We start from the raw sequence: 20,837 nt of genomic DNA on the forward strand, positions 1-20,837 counted from the left end.
AAGATAAGTATTAGAGTTAATGGAGAGGGTAAGATATGTTTACTGAAACAAAGTTTTTTCGGAATAAGAAGAAATTTACAATTGAAATCTAAGTTAAAGAAGCCAAAAGAAAATAGTTTCTATGTATCATGAGTGTGTTGATGTAAATAACATTTCATACTTTCAGGCCTCTGATTGCCTCCAACTTCTCAGAGAATCTGATGACTGTATTTGTCCTTCACATCATGTCGGTACCAGCTCTTCTTCATCATGTGGCTGTCAGTTCAGGGGAGGTAATTAATATCATAATATCTGTTCTTATACTTAGTTATTTCCCTTTGCTCTTCATGTTTTTGTATAGATATTTTGACCATTCTTATAATGGAAGAAAGTGATGCCACACATCTATAACCTGTAATAAAACAATGCTAAGATTTATGCATTTAATGGTTTGGGATTTTTAGTCTTTTGCACTAGTAGGTAACTTCTGTTATAAACACAGTAATATTTACATAGGTTAGTAATAATCCATATATTCAGGGTTTGAGTAGTGTTTGATGTGAATATTTGTTCTTCTATCTTTTATGTGGAAAGAAGAAAGAAAAAAAAAGATGACTCACCGTAAGTCATCTAAATAAAATATAGGTTGATTTCAAGTATTTACTTGTAGTTCATGTATGCAGGGGAAAAAAACTTCAAATTCCTTTATGAGGTTTAAGATTATTAAATATAAGTGAGAGTTAGTTATGGCTTCATGTGTCCTCTGGGGCACGGAGAGGATAAGTAAGTAGTGACAGTCAGTTGTAGAGGAATAATCCCCATAAGCATGCTTATGACAAAAAACTCATATGGCAGAAAATATTCTACAGGATCATGACCACTTCTGCAACCATGAAAATTTACAATGGTAGACGGTGTATTGGAATTTATTTTAAATTTTTGGATTCTAATTTTCAGTGCCTAAATGTTCTCATTACTCATCGTATCTTCAAACGAGCCCTTGATTTGCTGACCAATGAACAGAGCACGAGGATAATCTTTAATTCGTTGGAAGGAAGCTATGCACTGTGTCTACTAGGTATTGTTGTCATATAAAATATAAAATAAGTAGTTAAATGCAATTTCCTTGTCTATGATAAAATAGGAAAGTTATTAAATTTCTATGGTTATAATACGAGGGGTGATCAAAAAGTTCGCGAACTAATTTAATAACTTCCTTAAAAGAAATGAAATGAGGTTTCAGTGTTCATTATTTTTTAAAGTGGTTCTCTCTGATTTTAATGCGCATCTGCCATTGTTCTGCCCATGCGCGAATCACGTGATCAAGGCGGTCACGTGACATGACCCGTAGCAGTCTGTTCACAGAAGCTAAAAAAAATTTCGAGTCTTATATTTCTTACCATGTAAGTTATTTTTTATAACAAGAACAGCCCATCTGTCAGAAATTGACAAATCTCGGCAATAGGATAGGTGGATAAGGATATCCCTTGCCAGAATTAACATGGTGACCATCACAACCCGAGTCCTCTGTCTTGGGAGCGTTGTTTATCCAATGTGGATAAAGTATGGATGCCTTCTCTTTATCATATCTCATATGTTGAAAGTCTAAAGTAAACGATATTTTAGGGATTTAATAATCATATTATTGTTAAGATATTCAACTATTTTTCTAATCGTAACTTGGCGATGTTTCATAACGAATTGCTCAACTACGGACACATCTTTTCCCCGGCTTGCTTTCGCTGGGCAACAGAACAAACATTATTTTTAACCATCTCCCTGCCTTCACTAAAATAATCAATCTAATTAATGATTGGACTTCTGGTAAGTCTATTGTCTTCATAAACCTTGTACAAATTATCATATTCTACCGCAAAGGAATTTCCAAGATATAACGTTAAACTTCACAGCCCTTCGTTTCTCTAGTACGACTGAGTCAACCATTTTTTGTCACAAGTCACCTATATATTGACATCATTTTCACTTTGTAATGTCACAAACACCCAGCAAAATATTATTTAACATTTGTTATTTATAGAACATGTGTATGACTATATGTTTGTCAAATTTCATTCTGATCTGAATTGTGGTTTTGTAAATATTGAGATAGTTTGCGAACTTTTTGATCACCCCTCATACATGTAAATGAATTTAATAGATACAGTCAAACCTGTGTTAGATGACTTATTGAGGGGAATGTTTTACATAGGTTACAGACAAGTATGACAAATGGTAAGTTAAGATAGGTACATGTATACACATGTATAACCATGCTCCAAAGTAATCATTAGATAAAAATGGAAGGAGCAGATTAGAAAAAGGAAAATAATTGTGATGATTCTTTTGTGTCACGTGACAAGAGACATTTTATACAGTGGGTCACTAAGGCAGGTCTGACTGTAAATAGCCATTAGGCATGCAGTTTTTCCTCTCACCATACAAGTATGCCATATAAACTGGAAAATTCATGATAGTAAATAAAAAACTTTTTTTTTTTCTGAAGGCTTGTATTTGATAATAAATACTTTTTTTTAACTTTCAGCAAACTTGGTTGGTTTAGGAATGGCTGAATTAGAGGTATGTAAGAACTTTTATCATTCATTGCATATATTATGTACTTGACTCCAAGTACTGATTTACATTTTTGGAACAAACCGACCATTGCATTTGAATTCTTTTTTTCAGGGACTGGTTGAAAATACTCAGAATTTTATGGTGAGTTTTGCCAATAACTCTATATGAAGTGATAAATGTCAACTCTGCATGCAGATATTATATGCTAAGATTTTTTTGTAACTCTTAGTCTGTGGTCATTCGGCTACTGGACAGCTGCAAGAAGTATGTCCTCAACAAGAAATCCAATCTGACCAGTTGGCATCTTATCCTTGGCTGGTTCTCACAGAAATCTGATGAAAGGTACCTTAATTTAAGAAAATTGTGTGGTTTAATTTTTTGAGATTTGGTCATTTTATTAGATTAATGTTCATTTAAATATTTGTATTTTTAAAATTTTTGGAATTCTTTTCAAATATTTTAATACATGAATTTTTTTTTACTGTGATTTTGATTGAATAGCAAATTTTACCAAAGAAAATGTACAGCAGATCTTACCCTTGTATAGTTTTTAAGACAATTGATGAAACATTGTTTTGATTAATTTGTGTGTCTACTGAAAATGCTTGTATCTGTACCATTAAATAACTTTACAGCTTGAATGCAGCAATGCCACATGTAAAGGAGCAGATCAAATTGCTGTGGTCAGAGAAAATGATAAGAATTCTTTTTTCTGACCTTCTGGCATATGTAGAGGCAGAGAAAGAGCAGGCTGTAGCAAAGAAGGAACCCTCTCCCTCAAAAAGTAAGGAACCCTCTTTCTCAAAAAGAAAAGGACTCTCTTACTTAAAAAGTAAGGGACCCACTCCTCAAAAAATAAGGGACCCTCTCCATCAAAAAGTAAGGAACCCTATCCCTCATAAAGTAAGGGACCCTCTCACTCATAAAGTAAGGGACCCTCTCCCTTAAAAAGTAAGGGACCCTCTATCTCAAAAAGTAAGGGACCCTCACCCTTATAAAGTTAGCGATCCTCTCCCTCAAAAAGTAAGGGACCCTCTCCATCAAAAGGTAAGGAACCCTCTCCATCAAAAGGTAAGGAACCCTCTCCCATATAAACTAAGGGACCCTCTCCATCAAAAAGTTGGGAACCCTCTCCTTCATAAAGTAAGGGACCCTCTCCCATATAATGTTAAGAACCCTCTCCCTCAAAAAGTAAGGGACCCTCTCCCTTATAAAGTAAGGAACCCTCTCCCTCAAAAAGTAAGGGACCCTCTCCCTTAAAAAGTAAGGGACCCTCTCCCTCATAAAGTAAGGGGCCCTCTCCATCATAAAGTAAGGGACATTCTCAATTATAAAGTTAGGGACCCTCTCTATCAGAAAGTAAGGGACCCTCTCCATCAAAAAGTAAGGAACCCTCTCCCTCATAAAGTAAGGGACCATCTCCCTTATAAAGTAAGGGACCCTCTCCCTCAAAAAGTAAGGGACGCTCTCCATCAAAAATAAGGAACCCTCTCCTTTATAAAGTAAGGAACCTCTCCATCAAAAAGTAAGGAACCCCCTCCCTTATAAAGTAAGGGACCCTCTCCATCAAAAAGTAAGGGACTCTCTCCATCATAAAGTAAGGAACCCTCTCCATCAAAAAGTAAGGAACCCTCTCCATCAAAAAAGGGACTCTCTCCCTTATAAACTAAGGGACCCTCTCCCTCATAAAGTAAGGGACCCTCTCCATCAAAAAAGGGACCATCTCCCTTATAAAGTAAGGGACCCGCTCCCTCATAAAGTAAGGAACCCATCATCAAAAAAGGGACCATCTCCCTTATAAAGTAAGGGACCCTCTCCCTCATAAAGTAAGGGACCCTCTACATCAAAAAAGTAAGGGACTTCATTCATACTATATTCTTATCATTTTGAACCCAGTGACAGCACTGCATGAGGATTTTTCATGGAAGTCTTGAGAGTTCCTTAAATAAAATTTGTAAGACAGCTATTAGTTCGTTATGTGGGATGTGTACAATGTAGACATCAATAGTCGTTGATTATCCTCCCATTGAATTTAAAGTGCAATGATTGAATGTCTCATCATTGCTCCATGTGTGTCTAGCAAAGGGCCTGTGGTTATTTCACTTAATATGGGATTCATGCCTGAATGTTACATAAATTCAAGCACTACCCAAAGCCATAGTTAGAAACATAAGAATGCATTATGTAGTATTTTTATTCAGTTTTTTATAATTTACAAGACAGCTCTCAAAGAGAAATGCTTGAAATATTTTTCACTGTAAGATTTAGAAGAAAACATTTGAACAAAAGGAATATTTTAAAGCATGCTAGTAAATACTATAGGTTTATGACTATTTTACAGACATATTAAAGAAAGCCATAGAAAAGGCCTCCTCTAAATCAACAGCTACCAAGATAAAGCTGGAGAGTCCGCTGGCCAAGACGACGTGTTACACGTGTGCCCTGTATCAGATAATGATGAACACACTCACTCAGCTTAGAATGGACATCCTCTCAGGTCTGTCTTGGGAGTTTTATCAATAAGTAATCAAACTTAACCAAACTAAAAGAGGTGTAAGGAAGAATAATGGAAAATATTTATTCTCTTTGTAACATTTTAAGAGATGAGCTCCGATTTGAGATACAAGTATAAATAACAATAATTGTAGAGAAATTTTATTGTAAATGAAATCAAGTTAATATCTGTTCTTTTGTCTTGTTTTTTAGTTTGAACAATATCCCATTAATATGTTCAATGATTGGTTAATTCTCAACAGGTATAAGTTATAATCAGGTGCTGTTACCAGCTTTGTGGAAGTTCCTCTGTGACCTTGGCCCAAACTGTGGCCTTAAGGTGTTTATTGACCTTTTGACCCAGACCCCCAACAGTGTCATACACCCAGTGTTCAGCCTGTTGACTGTATTCTGTGAGGCTGCTACTCATTATATCATGTAAGTGCTATCATTATATCATGTAAAACTGCTATCATTATATCATGTAAATGCTATCAATATATCATGTAAATGCTATCATAATACCATGTAAGTGCTATCATTATATCATGTTAGTGTTATCATTGTATCATGTAAGTGCTATCATTACTCGTAAATTTTATTTCTGGTGTTTACAAATATGATTTTTCATTAGGTACATATACATGTAATGCTTACATGCTTTGTACATGTACTTTAAACCAAGCTTTATATGCCAAAACTTTTATTTGTGATTCGTTGTTCTGAAATTCATCCCTGATGACTCATTGTTGTGACTGAGACAATTTTCTACATATATACACAATTAAAATAAAGGTTAGCATTGAGAAATAGAAAAATATTTCTCACACAGGAATAGGAGTTGGTTTACAGTATATTACAAGGAAAGTGATATATTGTGTTTGAGTTCATTATTTTCATTTTTGTCTTTTGTATGCTTGGAATCTATATCCTTGAAAAGTGTTCAACTGTTAGGAAATATCTACCAACCAAAATAAATTAAAATATCACATATATTGTTGAATTGTCTATATCTCTCTTAAACAATGTAGAACACTGGACGATATGGAGATGTATGAACAACAGAAGATGTTTACACTGGATGACTACATCAGAATGAGCAAGTTTCTTAATTTATTTGTGTACAGAGTCACCTGGCACAATCTCATAGGTAAAGATTTGTGTTAATTGAGCTAATAACAGAAAACAATGAAGTTTATTTATATTATATAGAATAAGTATCATAATTTTCAAAAGGAAACCTTGCAGCCATAGATAAATTATTCTATCCTGGTTTTGATTAATATTATTAGCTATCTTCGTACCCTGTATTTGTTTGATGTAAATGTATGAGTACAGTATATAAATGGTGTCTGTTTTGGAAGGTAACAGTTAAAATTGACACCCCAAAGAAAACCATTGTCAACCAACGTGTCAGTGGAGGTTGACAATGGTTTTCCAAGGGTGTCAATTTCAACTGTTACCCTCCTAAACAGGCACCATTTATTTTATTATACTGAATGTCTTATTGACTTAGGATGTCAGCAAAAAAAATTCATCGATCGTCTTTACGTTCATGTTTAGAAAGCTTTCGAACTTCCCACTTCTATTTTTCTCAAAAGAAAGATTTGAAAAAGATGTACCGACCTCTTTATTGTTTGTTTGATACTCAAAGAGTCCTTTATCATCTAAAGTTTCATAAATTCTGCACTCGCAAGCATGTTTCGTCTGTCCTTTGTTGTTTTCAAGTTAGCTACATTGAATGCAAGCTTTCATTGACATCAAGTTTATTTGACTTTTTCAAATGCACAACAGACGTTTTGAGAATTCTACGATGAACCGTACGCGCATGAAATGCACGCATGTAACATTTTCATTGTGTTACCCGTTGTCAAGTCTGTTGCTAATGCTGAGGGTAACATTACGGATCATTAACTGCATCTAAACCAATCAGATTTTAGTATTTAACATGAAAGTATAATAATAGTTAATGTTTCACTCTGATCAGATTTAAGGAGTGTAGAGAGTGGAGAGTCTGACGTTTATAATGCTACACACAACCTCTTGCTTCTGTTGTATGAGAGGGACTGTAGACGGCCATACGCTGAAAAGGATCATTGGCTCAACAGGTCAGTTCACAGGAAATAAAAAGCACAAAATAAATGTTACCCAAAATTTTCCCAATGAATTTCATGCAGGAAAAAAACACGTGAATCTGACATGAAAGTTTTTTTTTTAATTTGTTTCAAACTTTATGCGAGTTTTTAGCAAAAAAAATCTATTCATTTGAAATTTCACTGCTGCACAATTAGTTGTGTGTAGCAGTAAAGCATTTTTGGAAAAAAAAAGTTTGCCCTTTCAATCAATATTACCAAACTCTTTAGATTTTCTTCAGTGCTCTAAGTCTGATTAGTGGAGAAAGTGCAATCTGGAGTTATTCTTATATGTAATGTTGTTTTTATTTGGTTGCAGAGACATCAAACCTAGTGCATTCCTTAAAGATTCAGACAGAGACAGAGCTATGGAGGTGTTGGTGAAGAAAACTCCTTTTATCATTCCATTTGCAGAGGTAATGCAATGAGGAGGTCTAAAAATTCTTGATACATTCAACAATTGTCTTGATGAATCTTTAGTTTTGCTTACTCAGGTCATTTTTATTTTGTTTTTAGATGATATTGAAACAGATGAATTTTGTTACCTTATGAATTTCTATGTATTGGCATATACTCTATTTGTATTGCCCTAATTTCAAATTGAGATTCATAAGAGAATTTGCTGGTGTTATTATATGAATATGTTTAAAGTTGCAAAGAACGGTATTTCCCAGAATATGCTTTAAATCAACTGAGCACCATCTTTAATTTTTAGAGAAATTTTGAAAACTTAACCCATTCCTGATTACTTGTAGAGAGTGAAGGCCTTCAGACACAGAGTACGATTGGAGAAGGAGAGTCTGGGATTGACAGAATCAGCGGCCATTTCTCCTCAGTCCACACTCATCACCGTTCACAGAAATAGGGTAGTGGAGGTCAGTACTGGGTCATGTCAAGGATTTATACAAACATAGTAGACAAGTGAACCACAGCAAATAATTTACCAAACACAGAAATTAGAGACTGTTGTAGTTACATCAAGATATTGTGTATTTCCCATGTAGTACCAGGGGAGTCTGAAGTATTTATTGCTAAAAAAAAAAAAAGAAACTGGAAAAAAAATTCCACTCTACTAGAAGAGTGGAATATTTTTTTTCTGGTATTTTTTTTTTACAATAAAAACCAACTCCTGTGGAAGCACAAAAAAAGATTATTTCATTTAGATTAAACACTGGCTTTAGATTATCAATGCAAATTCTTTTTAACATAGCAAATTAGATGAGTCACAGTCAATACATGTACTATAATATTTTTTTCCCCTGATATTAAGGATGGCTATAGACAATTGGCTCAGATTCCTGCCCAGTCCTTGAAGGGAGTGATCCGTGTTAAGTTTGTCAATGAACAAGGTCTGGATGAAGCAGGGATTGATCAAGATGGCGTCTTTAAGGAGTTTCTGGAGGAAACTATATCTAAAGTGTTTGATCCTTCACTCAGTCTCTTTAAGGTATTTTACTAATTAGGTTAGGTAGTTTAAAGTACTAGTGTCAATGTGTTGTTTTTTGTTTGTTTGTTTGTTTGTTGTTTTTTTTTTTTTTGGCATTAAATGGAATTTTTTAAAGATTTATATCCATTTTCATTTTAAAATAGGATCTTTTCCCATTTGCATCAGGGAAACTTTTGTCACAGACATTTACTCAATAGAGGACAATTTTAGATGAATACATTTACCAACATATTCTTTTAGGTCACTACAGAACAAAAGTTATTTCCTTCATCAACCTCTTTTATTCAAGAAAACCATCTTCACCTGTTTGATTTTGTGGGGAAAATGCTGGCAAAAGCTGTGTATGAGGTGAGAAAGATATTTAAAAGAACATCATAAAACTTGGGACTTTCTGTAGATAATTTGACTTTCACTATTACGTATTATTGTTCCTTGTTTATCAGGGTATAGTTGTGGACGTGCCTTTTGCTCCGTTTTTCTTGACCCAGATCCTTCAGCATCACCAGAGCACGATGTACAGTCCTCTAGATGAACTGCCTTCCCTAGATCCAGAGCTAGCAAAGAATCTCTCTTATACCAAGGTAATCATGTTTAGCTCAAAAGAATATATCTGAATAAAGGTCTAATGGACTTTGTAAACTTTTAACATCCAGATCTACTGGGCCACTTTTGATCTTTGGGCTTAAGGGGATTCTGATTTGTTTGTATGAAATAAGAATAAGTGGAGAGAGAGTCATTAAATTTTTTTCTGCCAACTCACAGAGTAGGAAAAGACAAAACATATGTAAATAACTTTATCATTTAATATAGACTTATTTTTATTAGTCATAGTTTTGTAGGAATAAGTAGGATATACCGGATAATGGAAATTTTCCTCCCATCAGAACATGTAAGGCTGCACTGTGAAAGCATCCCCATATATATGTAGTGTGTTTGTTTAAGTAAGTCAAGACCCCCTCAGCAGGGATAGGGCCATAAAAAGATCTAAATCTACACGGCGATATATATACATGTCTATATATATGTAGGAGAGTTTAAAAAGATTTCCCTCTGCAGAACAGTAGGTTGGTTATGAAGAGTAATATTAATAGCAGGCATCCCTGTATACTGCAGAATAAATTTGTTCAAGTCATGATCTTCTGAAGCTAGGATGGACCACTGTTGGGTTTCAGTTTTTTAAAACCTCTGAAATATAGAGGAAATTATTAATGAAAGAAATCTGTTCTACCTATATTCTGCTATAATTAGTCAAGTTGGATGAAACCATTGTCATAGAGTGCAGTTTCAATTTTCTCCTGCAAGAAAATGGAACCAAAACAGGGGGTTCAAAGTCTTATAGAAGTATATAAATAATTGTTTGAAAATTGTTCTCCAGAACAGCAAATGTGGAAGTAGCAAAAGAAAATGCCAGCATTCCCATACATACTCAAGTTTGTTTTAAGTTTTGATGGTTGGGTCACAATATTAAGGATTCATGCTTGTATATAAATATACAAAAGGAATTGAATGAAAATTCTTCAACATTTTTCTTCTGAAGAACAGCTTAACTGTAATGATCGTATTTGTGTGAATTTATCCTCATTACGGCTTAAAGGTTTACAATGGCATTCATAGGGCAAACTTGATTGAGAAATTTTCTCTTAATTGGTGATGTTGTGTAGATTCAAACTTGCAAGAGTTCATAACACTAGGGTCAAAGGGGGAGGAGTTATGCTTAATTTTATGCCTTCCATGAATATGACTTGGACAAGTAGTGTTTATCATGTCTATCTTCTTCCTCCTGTCCTTGCATCTGTCCATCAATCACACTGCTTTTATCTCAGTTTCTAAGAAGCAGTTCAAGGTATATTAACTGACACTCTTACACTGAGCTATGGCATAATTTTCTGACCTTGACCTTCCCTGTGATCTTGACTTTATTATTCCCTATTTTTCAAGATATTTTATCAAAACTCATACACTGATACATAAAATGGGAACTTTCCAACTGTGTTCATTATTTTCTGACCTTGACCTTCCCTGTGACCTTTACTTTTTTGTATTTAGCTCAATTTCAAAGTAACTATTAAAGATATTTTTATCAAGACTCATACACTGATACATATTGGTGGGAGCTATTGAAGTATGTCATAATTTCTGACCTTGTCATTCCCTATAACCTTGACCTCAGACTCTCTATTCCTTATTTTACATTTAACTTATTTTCAAGGAAATGATTCCTGATATTAATGTCAAACTTCACACAAATATAAAAATTGATGAAAGATATTCAACTGTGTCAGAATTTTCGGACCTTACCTTGTCCTGTGACCTTGACCTCACCATTAATCACCAAAGGCTCAATGAGCTAATGCTATGGTCATTTGTGCGATGTTAGATGTGTGTTAACTTTTTTGAATGTGGACCTATACCAAGAACCCCATGACCAATTTTTATCAAATTTGTCACAAAGTATCCTTGGCCCAAGGGCTTTCAGTTATACAAAAATAGGGATCTGACCCTTAAACAAGAGGAAATAATGAGGGAAATAAACACAGAAGTAGTGGTTGGTAAAAATAATCTTCTCCTCATGGGGCAAGTTATCACCAACTTATGTATATGGATGAGTATATGAAGCAGATAAAAAAATATTCAAAGTTGTCATTAAGTATCCTTGGCCCAAGGGCTTTCAGTTATACTAAAAATAGGGATGTGACCCTTAAACAAGAGGAGATAATGAGGGAAATAAACACAAAAGTAGTGGTTGCTAAAAAAATCTTCTCATGGGGCAGGTTACCACCAACTTGTATAGATGAATGAGGATATGAAGTAGATTAAAAACTTTCCAAAGCATGACCCTGGGGCAAAGGGCATGATCCCAAGGTCACTTCAAAGTTGACCTAAAGTAATAATTTGTTAAAACTTCAACATTTTACCTCACTATAAGGCATAGGATCATCAATTCTTGTCAGTTGATGCATCTTAGGTTGGAATACGTTGACCAAAAAGTAGGTCACAGTGACCTTCTATCAATTTTATCATCATTCATTGTCAAATTCTTTGCATATCTTGGACATGGTAGCATAAGATCATTGAACTTTGTAATTTAATGCATTTTGGTTCTCAGGGTCTGATGATGAAAAAGTAGTTCATAGTGACCTACTTTCTGAATTTTATGGCTATTAATTTTCAAAGCATTTTAGCTAAATATTTGGATATCAACTAACTAAAAATCATCACACCTTTTCAGTTAATACATCTTAGGGCCTTGGGGTAACTAAAAAGTAAATCACTGTGACTTACTTTCTTAATCAGTGCTCAGTTTACATACTTGTGTATATAGCAGGGTCTAAACTCCAGGTTCAATTCTCTCCTGACTACACCCTATTTCACCTATAATCCTTATAATCGTTTTCTAGCAGAAAATGCTCCCAAAGAGCACTTAAATTAAAAACATTTTTATTCTCAATGTTCTCAATATGACAAGCAAAAATAGAGATATTTTGATAAAAAAAAACAAATATACTTGGAAAAAAATCACATTTGGAGAACTATTTAATATATTTAACAATGTGGCACTCTCCCTTTCCATCATCCCCTTGTCCCACCCACAGTTTTCCCTCTCTGTCCAGACATACTCCCCTGGGGCTCTGTAAGCCATATTTGTCACTAAGAAGATTCATCAGAAATTTGCCATCTTTATCCAGAAGCAACACAGAATTGTTCCCAAAGTCAGAGAGAATAATGTTCATCAAAGAATCACAGCAAACACTTCTAGGGAAAAAGAATTGTTTAGTCTCCTCCAGACCTTTGAATTTCCACTGGAGTGTTCCTTTAGTGTCTATGGCAGTGACATAGTGAGTTTGGAGGTGGTCGTCTAGGACAATGTAGTTTTCATCACCATTTTGAGCTACTCGATTGGGAGCATTGAGAAGATGGTTGGCAATATCTCTGCTATTTTGGTACTTGTCCCCAAAGTAAATTCTTAGACTACCAGTCAATCCTGAGATGCAGACGACAAGTTCTTGTCTGTTGTTCAGGCACATGCCCTTTGGGTTTGATGGAGAAGTTTTTATGAATGTTTGTGGCTTTCCTTTGTTCTCAATTTTCCAAATGCAATGGTTGAACCTGTCTGATGCAAGAAGGCAGTCTTTTTTTAAGAGAAGGAAACACTCAGGTTTGAACTGCAGGTTCAGGTTCTCCATCTCCACTGCTGTGCCTTTTTCCTGTTTATATGAATATTTGGTAAGCAGTTTTTCATCATGGAAGCTTACCCATACTTCATTGGCTGAACAGGCTTGGATATTTGATACTGGAAGTTTGCAGGAAAAACTGCTGTGCATACTGACTTGCAGAATACTGCCAACCATGCGTTTTAGAGTTCTTTCTGATATTTCAGCAGGAAAAAATCTGGAAGGTATTGGCATGGACAGTGTTGGAGGTGTAGCAAGAGAGTCCCTCAGATGAGGGAGTGTGTCAAGAAATTCCTTGATTTCCAATATTCCTTTTTCTGACATTCCCTCACTCTTTCTGATTTCATCTTCAATTTCCCACTTTCGTGTAACTATTTCTTGCAATTCACTGTTTATTTGATTGCTGTGAGCTGCAAGGGTTGTTTGGACGGATTCTATCATGTCATCGCACAAATTATCAACCATTGTTTTCAGCATTTCTCTCTGTCCATTAATTGTCATCTTCACAGCAACTATTTCTGATTCATAACTGCCCCTTTGTGCTTTAGCCTGGTCTTCCAAAGCCTGATAAACTGGACAGATATTCTCTCTCCAATGTTTGGTATACTTGATTACTTCTTTTATTTTCTCATCTTTGGCCTGATTGATACTTGAATACTTGTGTCCGTTATGGGAATCAATCAAGCAATCTCTACAGATTGGAATGTCACACATCTTACAGTGGACAGCATAGAATTTGAAATGTTCAGGGCACTTTGACTCGGCCATGGGGAGGACCATATGATCATCTTTGACTTGCTGTGGATGGTTCTTCCAGCATTCTGCACACAGTTTTTCTGCACAGTCTACACAGTATGCTGGCAGACTCCTGTTTACACAACAGATACCACACTTCAGAAGATCCTGTGGGGTGCCCATTTCTGCAATAAAATGGAGTAAATTTCATGACTTATTCCTCAAATTCATACGAATGATACCTTTGTTTTGCAATAAGCAATGAAGGTACATGTACCAAGTACTGTGGTAGCATGTCTGTGTATCTACATGATACTTGTTTCTGGTAGGAAATACAAGTACAGTTTGATTTATGACTATATATGTACATCACTGTAGCAGGTGGACTTCACCCACAAGATGTCAAAACATAATATTATAAAATTGTTTAGTGTGTTCTGATATCAAATACAGGTTAACAACTTTACAGATATTTTGTATGAGTTAAGAATGAACATGAACATTAAGTGTATCTATATTTACATAAAAATAATTATAATATTATTTAATTGTAAGTTAGAAAATACCATCAACACATCACCTATTTGACACTGTCTGAAAGATTAACGGATCCTACTGAAATTATATTACTATTTTCTCTTGCATTTTTTGCTTAACAACAGAAAATTAGTTTAAGCTAAAATTTTCTGAGCAGTGTGTAAAACTTCTCCAAAAAAAGCAACACAAGAAAAATAATTAATATAAAGAAGTACTTACTGATCTATAAAGAAGGATAAAATTTGGGGTCCTCCTTTAATCTGTGGTATTTGTATGTAATGTATATTTACACTATATCCTACACTTATTCTTTATCAGACCTTTGATAATAAGAAGCGAATCAGTTTTGAACATGGAGGTGTTAAGTTTGTAACCCCCTTCCCTGTTTTGTACAACTGATATGGATTTTCCAGAATTACATTTTAGATATCCACCTCCATCTGGTCATAGTCTAAAATTAGCTGCATGATCATATGACCTCAAATTTTTCAAGTGGTACAGAATTACTAAGTGTAGGTTTTCCTATCAAGCTAGTTTCTAAAAACTTATTAATGTGAATCAGCTGGATAAAGCTTGTTATGGGTGACATATAGGACACCTCCTCCCTAAACACAGTAATTATAAAGATGCTGATCCCAATTAATGAATAGAAATTGGTCGAATTTGTACAGCATAAAATATTTAATGCTTGTGTTTGGTAACATATTAAGTCATTTCATCGATCAGTCACTGATTTGGATCAGACAATAGTTACAAAGATCTTGACCTTCAAGATATTGCAATGACACACTGCTCATGAAGCAAGAATAAATTCTTTTTGATGCATTGAGACATTTTCATTTGTAGCTTTAGAGATGGTTAGAGACCAGACTAATTCTTTAGGCTGAAGCTTCTGCTTGTCTTCAGTCAAGGTCAAGACATGATTTAAGTGAGAATGAATACTGCATCAAATAATTACAGTAAACTTGTTTAGTACTAACACAGATATAGTGAGATCCCTGGCAAAATTCTTAACAATTTTTTGATTTTTATAGTTCCCTAGAGGTTAAAAATGACAAAATATACATCTTTTACTACAATTTTTTTTAAGAATGCAAAATCTAAAATAATGAAATGACAATTTTTCATAAGTATTTATATTTTAAATTTAATTTATCCAAGAACTTTTAAGTTCACCTAGGTAAGTTTTTGTTATTTATTGTTCCCTGAAAATATTTGTCAGTCATACTTGAAGGGAAACGTGTACATCTAGTACAATTTCCCTATAATTACCTATTTTAATGAAATTCCTTATACAGATATAACAAATAACGCATATGATGAAGTAAATCTAAGGGTCCCCAGGACTTCACTATGAATGTTACTGTATAGTCATGATTGTCATTTTTTGGCTTTTATAAAAATTTGGCCCCTTAAAGACTTTTGGCTCACTTAAAGTTGAAGGAAGAACAGTGCATGCTCATGTAATGAGCATTCTAAAATTCAGATTATGGCTCATCTAGCAAAATTTTCTGAGGAATATACATCTAGAATTTTTTTTTCTTCACAGTCATGCTACAAAAATATGACCAATTAAGAATTTTTTATGTCGCTTACAGATTTACCATTGTGATATCTTAACTATAAATTTAAAGGTCGATTTCAACTCTAAGACCTAACATACACACATGGTTTTGTAAATATTCACCGATATATATGCAGTTAAAGTTTTGATATGAACATAATGTAATGTTGAAAAACACATTCCACTGCAAATCTTAATGTCGCTTCATTTATTTATAAATTTCAAGATGAAATTTTCAGCCGTAAAATCGTTCCAAATAGATTGCAATGAATGTTAAAAAATGTCTTTTATCCTATATAAAAAGAAATCAAACCACTTCTCGCAAAGAAATGCATAGATCTCCTTTCATGCGAATTTATAAGCATGTCGCTAAAACTCGATTAACTTCCGTAACGATTTTATTATAAATTTCACGCATAGAATGCAGATTTCAAAAAGAACTGAAACTTATCTGAAAGTGACCACGGAACCTTATATCATCGATTCTAGTTGCGAGTCAGCTATTTTAGACGATTACATTTTCGACATAACAAAATGAATTAGACAAAAACAGTTGTCTCTCTTAAAAATTTAACTTCCATAATGGTAATTCAGGAAAGTTTTTGCATTAAAGGTATAAAATTTTTTATTATTTTGGGAGAGAAATGCTTTATACTTTTGTTTAATATCCTAAAACAAACTTTGATTTTAACTATTGAAGAGAATTTTTAACTTTTATTGCTGGGAATTAACTTCCGTAACGATTAACCTCTGTAACGATATTTTTCCCGAAAATTTGATTTAAATTCGGATTCATGCCAGACTTCATGAATCATACTTTAGCGTTCTTTACTGATCATCAGAAACGAAAAATTGGTCAAATTCAGCTTTATTTTAAAAATAATAAGGCTTGATCAAGCAATAACTTCAGTAACATTACATTAAAATCAATGGTATCTTGAAATTGTTGTAAAAAGTTAACGATACCAGATTTGTGGACAATTCTTTGTTTTCAAGTTCACTGATATGTCCTTTAGAGAAGTATGATGTTCATTTTACTATTTGAAACAATTATTTTTTTCATGTTTCTTACTCTGAATTGGTCCATTTATCGTAGAATGACTGTTCAATGTTTTACATGAAATAAATAGCAGGGCTTCACTTGTCAGATTCATATATAACCTTTTTTTTTTTTTTTGTGGTTGAGTTCAAATTTGTTCACACAAGGGCTCCTTGGACAAGGGTTGCTTCAATTAAGTTTTGATATTAAAATACACATATTGGGGAAATCTTTGAAAGCTTTTCTGATAATAACAGGACCACAATTTGTCAAATTATTATCATGTCTCCCCAAGTAGATTAAACTTGTGGCCATAGAAGGGTAAGATAGGGCCACAAAAGATAGAAGGCAAAGATTACATATATATATATTGGAGGAATCTGAGGAATTTTTTTTTACTGGTAAGCCTTTTTGGAAGAAAAATATTCACAGAATTTTTAACAAGTATTAAATGGAGTCACAAGTATTGAAAATGCAGAAATTAGATTGTTTATTATTACTTAAAAAGGTCACATTGCAGATATTTTGAATTTCTTAGATTGCCTGGTATGATAGTGTTTTTATGAGTTAACTTTATGTTAAATTTCAGGTGAAGGATATACTTAAAAAATAAGTAGGAATTTAAAATTTGAATTAGCCTTAATAGAGGAATTAGAAATTGAATAAAAAATTTAGTAAAATTTGTGTTTCCGTGTGTTCATTTCAACAACATTTGAAAAAAATCAAATAACAATAATGCATCTTTTGGGAAAAAGTATACTGTAACTTATAGATCATTAATAACTACTCACCTAAAGCACATTTCTCGATGAAAACATGAAAATTATTGTTAAATGTTTACCTCAACAATAGCTTGTTATCAATGCACTTCTAGACAGATATATTTCATGGCACATGGACTTATAAAACACTTGGCATTTCCCTTTTACTGATATTTTGTAACAACGTAATTCTACCGTATACATCATGTGATGCTTCACATACTTCCTCTTTGTATTATTTAATGTTTACAAATATAGGTATTGATTTAAGCTCATTATAATTATAATGGTGAATGAGTATTATGATAAATATGAGATAGTTAAATTATCAGCACTTTATTTCCCTGTATAAGTATGTTAATGGCAATGATAGTGAGTTCAAGTCTGATCTCCTACAGGCAGATGTATTATACTTGATAAAACGGAATTATTGACTGTTTATTTACCCAAACAGGCTAACCAAATGAGGTACCCACTTCAGTGGTAATGATGTTCTAATATGATAATCACTTGATAGCAAATTGTTTACACTTCATTGTTCTCTCTGAATAAGCATTGTGAAGGAGATGTCGATGACCTTGACCTGACCTTTGTTTTTTTTTTTTAAATTAGCATTATGAAGGAGATGTAAGTGACCTTGACCTGACCTTCTCCTGTGATGAAGACTGTATGGGGAGACTGGAGACACACGAACTTATTCCAGGAGGGAAAGCCATGCCAGTCACCAATGAAAATAAGTAAGGGTAGTACTTGAGTTTGAAATTCTACATTCTTACTCTTCCATTTTAGAAATACGATGTTGAAGGTAGTCAGAGAGGCTTTTTGCCATGTTTATTTGTTGCAAGAATATCTGTTTTAATTGTATTTTTTAAAAAAGAACAAGGGAAGTAAGGCAAAAGAAATATCTGTACCTGTGATTTGATAAACAAATTATTTTATGATAAAAAAAAAAGGCTGAAAAAAGGAATGCATAAGCAGTTACTGCAGAGATTGAACCCAAACAATTAAAATCCTGACAGTCAGTTTTGACAGTGAGACCAACTCATTATACAATAAGGCATACAACCCATAACAAGCTATTCTATATATGAATAATTTCAATATTTATGAGATAGTGGAATTTTTTTTTGATTTTACAGCAAGTATGCACTGATGTACACTGATGTATTAAAGAAAATTTAGATTATGTTTAAAGTTTTCTCCAACTATGGGCATTTCTCCACTCATTTGCCCTTGTTCTTTTAAAACATGGTTATGTTCCATGTCAGGAGAGGCCATAAACAGATCCCAAGAAAAATTAATTATTTTGATTTTTTTTTAATACATGATGGTGTTAAGGGATTGCTTTGTTTTATTCAGGATTCTGTATGTTCACCTGATGGCCCATTTCCGGATGTATCGCCAAATTAAGGAGCAAACAGCAGCATTTCGGAGAGGATTTCAGACTGTCATCAATCCTGATTTGCTTCTGATGTTTTCAGCTCCAGAATTCCAGAAACTAATATCTGGGGACAATGCTGACCTGGATATTCAAGATCTTAGGTACATGATAAGTGAATTTAACCATGTATACATACTGTTCAATTTATATCTATAGATGCTTATTATATATACTAGTATTTAATGAAGGAATATTAGATTGTTTATTTTCTCAGTTCTGACTTTATTTCTTTACAGACGTCACACTCGATACTATGGAGGTTATCACAACAGCCATAAAGTCATCAGCTGGCTGTGGGACATTGTCACAAATAACTTCACTCCCCAGGAGAGAGGTTTATTTCTCAAGGTAGTTAACAACTTGTAGTCAAAAATTTTTATCAAATCAAACAGCTTTAAAAAGACCTAAAGCAATGTTAATGCATACATATTGTGCTTATGAGAAAGAGATCCTGACAGGTCTATCTGTTTGATATAAGAATCTATCATGAGTATCCATTTGGAATAAGGAAATCTCACCAGAGGGGTGGATATTTTTGTGTAAGGACCAGGCTTGTCAAGTATCTGAGTTTACGTTCCCTGATGATGGATTATTTCTCTTCTATTTATGGTCTTTGAATTATTAATGCTTGCTGACTGATGATTGCTTGAAACACAATAGTAAACAAGAATGAAATGATGATGCATGCTCAGTCAGAAAGATTATACCTGAAAACACTTTACACTAAAGTGTACATTTAAACTGAAAAATTGTCTCTTTTTTTTAGAAATAGGAAAAATCTACAGAGCTTAATTTCTTTCCTAATTGTTTTCCAAAGTGTAAAGTGTTATGTCAAAGGTGTGAGATAGGCATATCTCACATGGCTTTCTCACATGGGAGAATCCTATCATACAACTAGGCAATAAAGAAATATTTTTCATGTACTTGCATCATACAGCTTTGTTCAAGTAAGATTAGACTGAATGAGATCTACATTTTTTTTCAGTTTGTGACCAGTTGCTCTAAGCCTCCATTACTAGGCTTTGCTCATCTGGAACCCCCTTTCTCTGTTCGCTGTGTAGAAGTCAGCGATGATCAGGTATGTACTGATGATTCCAGTCAAACACATTTATTTTCAGTGATCTTTTGCATTTCTCCAGAGGAATGAACATTGATATTTTTAATTATTAATTCAGGTACATGTGATTATGAACTTTTCATTTGTATCATCTAAAGTGTTTGTGGAATATGCCTTAAACTTTCTCATTCAGATTCAAACATTTGAGAATAGATTATGGTGAATTAAATTTGAATCATGTCTACCTTTAAATCAAAAATTGAACAGCTATATTAATTCATGTATAGTAACTTTTATGGTAATTTCCAGATTAGCTACAACTTTGTCATACTGTATATAGGATTATTTTTGCCCATGTTATTTCGCTCTTTCAAACTTGCAATCATTGTCGCAAACCACGGCCAAAATGTACGATCCTCTCCCATTCTGGCCATGGTTGAATGAGAAGAGAATATTTCACAACTTATTAAAATATTGACCAATGCGAGTAAAGAATAGTCGGAAAATGAAGTTTGATGCGACCTTTCAATACCCAATCGCAGTATACAAAACATTTCTTGTATACTGTTGATGTCAATTGTTGGCTGAACATGATGTCACAATATAGAGGCGTAAATATTCAAGATAACAGCACTTTTTGTGATCAAGCAGTCACTGGTATGAGAGAGGTATGTGTGGACTCCGGACTGTGGCTTGAGACGATGACTTGCATTTCAACTTTGCTAAGATTTAAATTCACCCAGTCACAGTTGTGTAATAAAGATGATGTCCAATTTGAATTTGCCCCATTTTAAATTCATGATCATACACTTGTGACAAGGGCAATAGAGGCAAAAATAAAACAGTGGCTAAAAATTTCTCTGTATATTATAGTAATTATCTTTATAGGAAACAATTATAATTTCT

The 20,837-nt window shown here is 33.8% G+C and overlaps 2 protein-coding genes across 2 annotated transcripts in view; one reads left to right on the forward strand and one right to left on the reverse strand.

The window, feature by feature from the left end:
* LOC133205977 (ubiquitin-protein ligase E3B-like) overlaps positions 1-20,837 on the forward strand; it is a 28,262-nt gene that overhangs the window by 6,732 nt on the left and 693 nt on the right. Inside the window, exons 11-29 of the mRNA XM_061341882.1 lie at positions 167-272; positions 937-1,057; positions 2,522-2,556; positions 2,665-2,694; positions 2,783-2,895; positions 3,189-3,337; positions 4,895-5,050; positions 5,310-5,484; positions 6,078-6,196; positions 7,034-7,154; positions 7,498-7,594; positions 7,934-8,053; positions 8,449-8,625; positions 8,866-8,973; positions 9,069-9,206; positions 18,046-18,170; positions 18,793-18,975; positions 19,111-19,222; positions 19,860-19,952. Of these exons, the coding sequence (XP_061197866.1) occupies positions 167-272; positions 937-1,057; positions 2,522-2,556; positions 2,665-2,694; positions 2,783-2,895; positions 3,189-3,337; positions 4,895-5,050; positions 5,310-5,484; positions 6,078-6,196; positions 7,034-7,154; positions 7,498-7,594; positions 7,934-8,053; positions 8,449-8,625; positions 8,866-8,973; positions 9,069-9,206; positions 18,046-18,170; positions 18,793-18,975; positions 19,111-19,222; positions 19,860-19,952 (2,278 nt within the window). The remainder of the gene's footprint in view (positions 1-166; positions 273-936; positions 1,058-2,521; positions 2,557-2,664; positions 2,695-2,782; positions 2,896-3,188; positions 3,338-4,894; positions 5,051-5,309; positions 5,485-6,077; positions 6,197-7,033; positions 7,155-7,497; positions 7,595-7,933; positions 8,054-8,448; positions 8,626-8,865; positions 8,974-9,068; positions 9,207-18,045; positions 18,171-18,792; positions 18,976-19,110; positions 19,223-19,859; positions 19,953-20,837) is intronic.
* Positions 12,156-13,745, reverse strand: LOC133172380 (uncharacterized). The gene has a single exon (XM_061307251.1). It carries the CDS (start codon positions 13,713-13,715, stop codon positions 12,156-12,158), a length of 1,560 nt encoding a protein of 519 aa, XP_061163235.1. The 5' UTR covers positions 13,716-13,745.

This window comes from Saccostrea echinata, unplaced genomic scaffold (assembly GCF_033153115.1).
Source record: "Saccostrea echinata isolate AGI-Se365-2 ecotype Australia unplaced genomic scaffold, CSIRO_AGI_Sech_v1 ptg000054l, whole genome shotgun sequence".
In the NCBI taxonomy this organism is placed as follows: domain Eukaryota; kingdom Metazoa; phylum Mollusca; class Bivalvia; order Ostreida; family Ostreidae; genus Saccostrea; species Saccostrea echinata.

Excerpts from the sequence above, each read along its gene's own strand:
- LOC133172380 (XM_061307251.1), bottom strand. The coding sequence starts at position 13,715 with ATGGGCACCCCACAGGATCTTCTGAAGTGTGGTATCTGTTGTGTAAAC.